Below are 7,120 nucleotides of genomic sequence, written 5' to 3'. Positions count from 1 at the left end.
AGGGAAAGTGTTGGCTGGTGTCACTATCTCATGAACGCGCCGGCGGATCTCCACCAAATTCGGGGGATCACTTCAGCTCGAGGAGCCCTCTCGAACGCCACCCTCCGCGCGTCGATAGCCCCCTGGGATCGCTTGATCAGTTTCCAAACCCTGGGGGCTATCCACGCGGGTGTGGTCTCATTCGAAAGAGGGCCTCGAAACGTACACTCGATTCACATTCGAGAGGGTTCCTCGAGCTTAAGGGATCCCCACTCGACAGCGCGTGCTGCATCCTTTATACAATCTCTAGATTATAAAACACTGCATTCTGTCAGCAATGTAACGCAGCAGTAACGTAGAGAGACCTCGGCTTGTGACTATACTCTAATTACTATTTTGAAAATTATAACACGTTAAATTACTCTGTTACTAAAAAAGTAATCAAATTACAGTAACGCGTTACTGCCCAACACTGGCCGTGACACGTGCAGTCACTGTTTCCTTTTATTGTGGCCAGCCTAAGGCACACCTGTGCAATAATCATGCTGTCTAATCAGCATCTTGATATGCCACACCTGTGAGGTGGATGGATTATCTCGGCAAAGGAGAAGTGCTCACTAACACAGATTTAGACAGATTTGTGAACAATATTTGAGAGAAATAGGCCTTTTGTGTACATAGAAAAAGTCTTAGATCTTTGAGTTCAGCTCATGAAAAATGGGGGCAAAAACAAAAGTGTTGGGTTTATAATTTTGTTCAGTGTATATAGCACATTTAGGACTGGTCTATGATAAATCAATCCTGGGTCAAGTTATAGGGGTTTGATAACTAGCTTAAGAGTGTCCTAAAGAAAGTGCAAAGTTAAAAATATTGAGAGGTTCTGAGATTAACACCTCTTTCAGTAGCTAAGTGCTTATAAGATCTAGGTATGCATGTTGTTGGTTTTAATGCCGGGACACCAAGGCGATGTTCGGCTGTCGATTCGCGTCTGTCGGGCTAGTTTGGTGTGTTTCACACATCGGCAGCAGCTTGCCCGATTGAACATGCTGAATTGCCGTCATGGCTGTCAGTGAGAGTGAGAACTCTGATCGGATGTTCAGTTTAGCAAACGAGTCAGTGCTCAAGAATTAAAGCGTTGTGATGAAAACGGGCAAGTAAATGAAGGCGGTACAGACAGAAGGCTGTTCTAATGTTACGTGATCTTTCCCAAGCATTCCAATGTGCGAATATTGTCCTTTCAACATGAGCCGCTTAAAATTAAGAAAGTTATCAGCATAACTGATATTCTAAATGGCAAGTAAGCGCTGCTTTGTTTACGTTTCGTATATCTTGTAAATCCTGGTTTCGGCTCCTCCTTTAGAATGACGAACATTGCTATAGATGGCTAACTCCTCTCATGTAGGCGCAGATCACACGAGTTAGTTTGTAGTCGGATGCAATCTGTGTTGTGTCTTCAAGCGCTGCTTGTCGGCAGCAGCTTGCCCGATTGAACATGCTGAATTGCCGTCATGGCTGTCAGTGAGAGTGAGAACTCTCGGATGTTCAGTTTAGCAAACGAGTCAGTGCTCAAGAATTAAAGCGTTGTGATGAAAACGGGCAAGTAAATGAAGGCGGTACAGACAGAAGGCTGTTCTAATGTTACGTGATCTTTCCCAAGCATTCCAATGTGCGAATATTGTCCTTTCAACATGAGCCGCTTAAAATTAAGAAAGTTATCAGCATAACTGATATTCTAAATGGCAAGTAAGCGCTGCTTTGTTTACGTTTCGTATATCTTGTAAATCCTGGTTTCGGCTCCTCCTTTAGAATGACGAACATTGCTATAGATGGCTAACTCCTCTCATGTAGGCGCAGATCACACGAGTTAGTTTGTAGTCGGATGCAATCTGTGTTGTGTCTTCAAGCGCTGCTTATTTGTCCAGATGCTGCTGACATGAGGCAACAACACCGTCAGCTTTTGTCGCTGCTAGTTCTTTGAAGGCGGCTTGATGTGTCCCGGCCTTAAATGCTTTCATGTTGGTTTTCACATCTTTTGCTTTGTGGCTTTAAACTGTGGTTAACTTGTATTTATAATTTTTTTTACTTTAGGACTGCTGGTGCTGAAAGAGGAGAATAAAGATCTGAATGAAATGGAACAGACAGATCAGTATATAAAAAAACATGATTCCATAAATGGTGAAAAAGCCACAACGACTAAAACGACTTCCGTACGAAAAAGAGCTCAGAAAACCAAACGTAACCGCCGTTTCACCTGCCATCATTGTGGGAGGAATTTCGGTGAAAAAGAAAAACTTAAAATGCACGTGAGAGTTCACACTGGAGAGAGGCCGTTTCCCTGTCAACAGTGTGGAAAGAGCTTCACTCAACAAGGAGCCCTTAAAAGGCACATGAGAACTCACACGGGAGAGAAGCCTTACACCTGCCAACAGTGTGGAAACGGTTTCACTCAAAAAGGACACCTTAAAAATCACGTGAGAACTCACTCGGGAGAGAAGCCATTCATCTGCCAACAGTGTGGAAGTTGTTTCACTCAAAAAGTACACCTTCAAGGTCACATGAGGACTCACTCGGGAGAGAAGCCTTACACTTGCCATCAGTGTGGAAAGCGTTTTACACAGAAAGGCACCCTTCATTCCCACATGATTATTCATACTGGAGAGAAGCCTTACACATGCGAACAGTGTGGAAAGAGTTTCCCTGCAAAACAAAGCCTTAAAGGACACATGAGAGTTCACACCGGAGAGAAGCCTTACTCTTGCGAGTATTGTGGGAAGAGATTCACACATATATACACCCGTAATTACCACATGAGAATTCACACTGGAAAGCAGCTGTTCACATGTGATCGTTGTGGAAAGAGCCTCGCAACAGAATTTAGTCTTAAGTGTCACAAGATCAGGCACACTGGAAAGAAACCCTTCAAATGTGATCAGTGTGGAAGGCGTTTCATTCGTAAGATAAGCCTTAAGTACCACATGAAGACTCATTCAGCAGAGAAATGCTGTAAATGTGCTCAGTGTGGAAGGAGTTTCAGTCATAAAGCTAGCCTCAATGCTCACATGAGTAAGGAACACACTCGAGAGAAGCCTGTGGGAAGAGCATCTCATAAATAGAAAATCTTAAGATTCACATGAAATATGTGTGGAATCATGTGAAGAAGCCCACATGAGATTTCACTGAGGGGAGAACTATTTTATATGCCATCATTGTGCAAAGTGTTTCACAGACAAAGGAAACCGGAAGACTTGCATAGTTCACACTGGAGTGAGGACTTTCACGTGTTGCTGTGTGTTCCTGAAATGCCATTCAAGATCATTCTGGAAATGAAGTGACTGTGACAAGGTTCACCGAAAGAGGCCATTTTAAAAATCACTGGCGTATTCACTCTGGAAGAATTCCCTTGTAATACATTTCTTTTGACGTCACACCTAATAGATGCACCTAAGAAGTGGCCCTGCAATTTATAATAGCACCAGAAAATAGGTAGGCTTATCTGTTTGATATTAAGACTGTTCACACCACATCTGAATGTGTGCTATATCTGATTATTGTTCACGTTTTTACATGTGGCTTGAGGCTTTTTTTTAAACGTTTTTTATATATGATCTCCTGTACCCACACATGACTGTCTCCTTTTCTATAGTTTCAAATATCGCAGTAGACACTCAAATTTCAATTGTATGGAGACATTGTGCCATTCCATATACAGTTGCGCTCAAAATTATTCATACCCTTGGTAAATACGATCAAAGGCAGCCCTGAAAATAAGTCTGCATTGTTTATCCATTTGATCTGTCATTCAAAAATAAAATTAAAAATCGAACCTTTAATTGAAGTTAAAAAAAAAAAAAGTGAGGGGAATGTGTGGGGGGGAAATCACATTATGAAATAAATATTTTTCTCTAATACACAATGGCCACAATTATTGGTACCCCTAGAAATTCTTATGATTAAAATATCTCTGGATTTTCATTCATATTTGCATTTTTTTATCACACCAGGCTGACTAGGAACATGCAATTATCCAGCCATGGCTTCCTGTTTCAAAGGAATATAAATATGAGGAACACAAAGGCCAAATTCCTGACAGCATTGTAGATTCTATCAAATAACAACAGATAAAACATTGGTTATAAATGGTCTCTCATCTCTGATCAGGTGTTCTCCAAACTCTTCAGGCATTACAGGAGAAAACTCAGAGCGGTTATCTTGGCAAAAGGAGGTTACAAAAAGTATTGAATAGAGGGTATGATTAATTGTGGTCAATGTGTATTAGAGAAATAAAATATTTATTTCATAATGAGGTTTTTCCCTCCATTTTTCCCATCAGAGTCATGTGTTGGATTTGTATTATCAGAGTTTTCTGACTTGTCGGTAAATTAGTTTTATAATGATTCTGACACCACGTGAATGCAGTGTAATTTAACTAGCGATCATGTATGGTGATGATCATTTATACATCTGTTGTGGATTATCAATCCACAGCTCACGGAGTCATGATTATGTGTCTGTTCTTTGTGCTCGGTTTGTTTGGACTTTTAGTTAGTTTTTAGTTCCCTGATATTTAGCCCTCATCTTTCTATTGTTTCTTGTGGATTGTGTTAGTTCAGGTTATTTCTGCCTCTCCTCGTTTCTTGGTTTTCTCTAGTTTCCATGTTTCTGTTACTCTTGTTATTATTTGCTGTAATAAAAATCTGCATCTGGATCCTGTCTTCCTTGTCTCTGGGTTCACCTTACATGACTAGGCAATACTTGCATAGTTCGCTTCACATCATCTCTAGTCTCAGCGCTGTCTGAGGTGCTGTTGCCAACATCTTTGTACAAATGGACAAATCATTCAAATGAACTTAAGTTTAAAACATATCTTAACGCAGATTAAATAAAAGACTGAAGGTACTCATAATCCATATTACATTTATTACTATGCTATTAAAATATTTTTCATGTTGGGTAAAGTTGATAAATAGAGTAATATATTAGTTATCTATCAAGACCGTTAATTATACTTTTAAAAGTAATGAGCTAGCTGCTTCATGTTTCTGGTTAATTAGAGCGGACAGAGAAACACGATGCACTTCTCTAGAGAAACCCTGCTCTCAGAACCAGACAGATGCACAAGAAGGGCAGTGCTGACAAGGGCAACGCCTGGTCTACAATAGCAGAGGCACTGAATTGCTCTCAAGATCTTACATTAAAAGTTATGCAGAAGTCAGTCAGGGAGAGATTCAGCTTAATACAGGTGAAAGACGAGAAACAGAAATGACAGCGCTTGATGATCTTCTAGAAGAAATAAGAGAAAGAAAGAGCAGCTGAGGAAAACAGAGGGAGTGATGACAATATGAAGAAGTTAGAGACAGACAGGGCCATGGAGAGGCTGAGCCAGACCACCAGGGGGCCGTCTCATAAAACAAGTTTACCCAATAAGCCAGGCTTATTTCAGTCAGTCTGACTCATTGTCACTTGATTTGGTTTCAGAAAGCAAAAGTAGCAAAGCTCAAGCTAGTCACTGTGATAACTTATGCTGGAAACTAACCTGGTGCGGAGCAGGCTAAGCTGAGCTCCTCTAACTCTGACCAACAGGAACACATTGATATCACCACTGACTCTCACACATACTATTAGCTGACTTTATTATCAGTCCAAAAATAAAAGCATACAGAAAACACAACTTAAATAAATCTAATAAATAAAAATAACAACCAACTGTATTTAATGTATTGTGCCCAGAATTTAAAGACCTTTTTTTTTTTTTTAAAGATATCTGAAACCATTTTAACACAGCTGCTACTTGTGCATTCAGTTATCAGCAGTTTCTAGCCATGCAGCCTTCTCTGGGGTTTATGGTTATTAGTAGAACATTACAACATTACAATCTAAAATTGCTCTTTAAAGCATTAAAAACACTCAATAAAAAGATAAAATCATAAATAACAGAAAACAGACTACATTTGAACTGATAAGAGGAATACACATTAACTCATTTGAGCTAGTAATTAGAGCTGTATTAGCCAGTTTACTTTTGATTTACAGTTACTGCTATCATAAAAATACACTTATATAGAGGATTAAAATTCTACATGTGTCACATTTAATGTCCAACAACAAATATTTTAGCAGAATGCATATTTACTCAGAATTATTGTGCTACTATTCTATTGCGCTCCGTCTGTTTAGTGTGCATGTAGCAGAATGGATATATTTGCATGACTTTCTAACAGTTACAGATGAAGAATATACCTGTGACATGTCTGTTATGCACTGAGGAAAACACAACGTCTCAAATGCATTAAACAGCACAGATACAGTATATTCGCTGATTGTCATGGTGGATCGATTTGATCCATGATCAACATTAAGGGCTGCTTAAGAATAATGATTTGACTTGATTACTTCAAGTCAGGTTTTGGACTTTTATGCATCTTTTATGAAACGGTCCCCAGGAGGCTTAGTGAAGAGGGAGAGGACTGGAGAAATAGCAAACGATGAAGAAGTGGGAAAGACAGCATTGAGTTTCTGAGGGAGAGAAGCCAGGCTGAGAGGGCTCTAAGGGAAAGGAACTGGAAGTGATACAGGTTGAAGAGCACGCAAAGGCAGCACAACAGACACAACAGCAGATGAGTGAAATGAGACAACTAATGCAGCAGCAAGTGCAGGCAGTGCAGACTATCCTGCTTCAGCAACGGCAGAAACAAGGCCAAGCATTACATGGCCTCATTGAATGTATGTTAAAGAAACAGTGTTTCTTTTAGTCTTTTGTCATTTTAAAACATTTATTTCTTTGTGATTTCATTCATTAAACATTTCAATGTATGCTCTTTTAAGTAATAAAATAATATAATATTAAAATATTAAATCTGTTATAATAAAATGTCACATTTTAAAGGGGTAATATGATGCTTTTTTAAAGATAATTATTTTGTGTATTTGGTGTAACAGAATATGTTGACATGCTTTAATGTTCAAAAAACACATTATTTTTCAAATACTGTACATTATTGTAGGTCCTCTATGCCCCGCCTCTCTCAAACGCTTCGTTTTCTACAAAGTCCCTCCTTTGACAAGTGCAGTCTGCTCTGATTGGCCAGCTGACCCAGTGCATTGTGATTGGCCGAACACCACAAGCACTCGTCGGAAATGTAAC

The 7,120-nt window shown here is 39.6% G+C and overlaps 1 protein-coding gene across 2 annotated transcripts; it reads left to right on the top strand.

Moving 5' to 3' along the window:
• The first annotated feature begins 1,635 nt into the window (after positions 1–1,635).
• Positions 1,636–4,107, top strand: LOC107565807 (gastrula zinc finger protein XlCGF8.2DB-like). Of its 2 annotated transcripts, XR_001606426.1 has the most exons (2): positions 1,636–3,462; positions 3,981–4,107. XR_001606426.1 is itself a non-coding variant. In XM_016251088.1 (1 exon), the coding sequence occupies exon 1, from the start codon at positions 2,109–2,111 to the stop codon at positions 3,090–3,092; it is 984 nt and encodes a 327-aa protein (XP_016106574.1). In that variant the 5' UTR covers positions 1,636–2,108; the 3' UTR covers positions 3,093–3,797. The 2 variants fall into 2 exon arrangements, 1 of the variants encoding a protein (XP_016106574.1); XM_016251088.1 differs by lacking the exon at positions 3,981–4,107 and having other exon boundaries at positions 1,636–3,797.
• The last annotated feature ends 3,013 nt before the right edge of the window (positions 4,108–7,120 follow it).

This window comes from Sinocyclocheilus grahami, unplaced genomic scaffold (genome assembly GCF_001515645.1).
Source record: "Sinocyclocheilus grahami isolate Dianchi unplaced genomic scaffold, SAMN03320097.WGS_v1.1 scaffold1028.1, whole genome shotgun sequence".
NCBI classification, from domain to species: domain Eukaryota; kingdom Metazoa; phylum Chordata; class Actinopteri; order Cypriniformes; family Cyprinidae; genus Sinocyclocheilus; species Sinocyclocheilus grahami.
The sequence above is the reverse complement of the archived record's forward strand: the minus strand, read 5'-3'. Positions and strand labels throughout refer to the sequence as shown.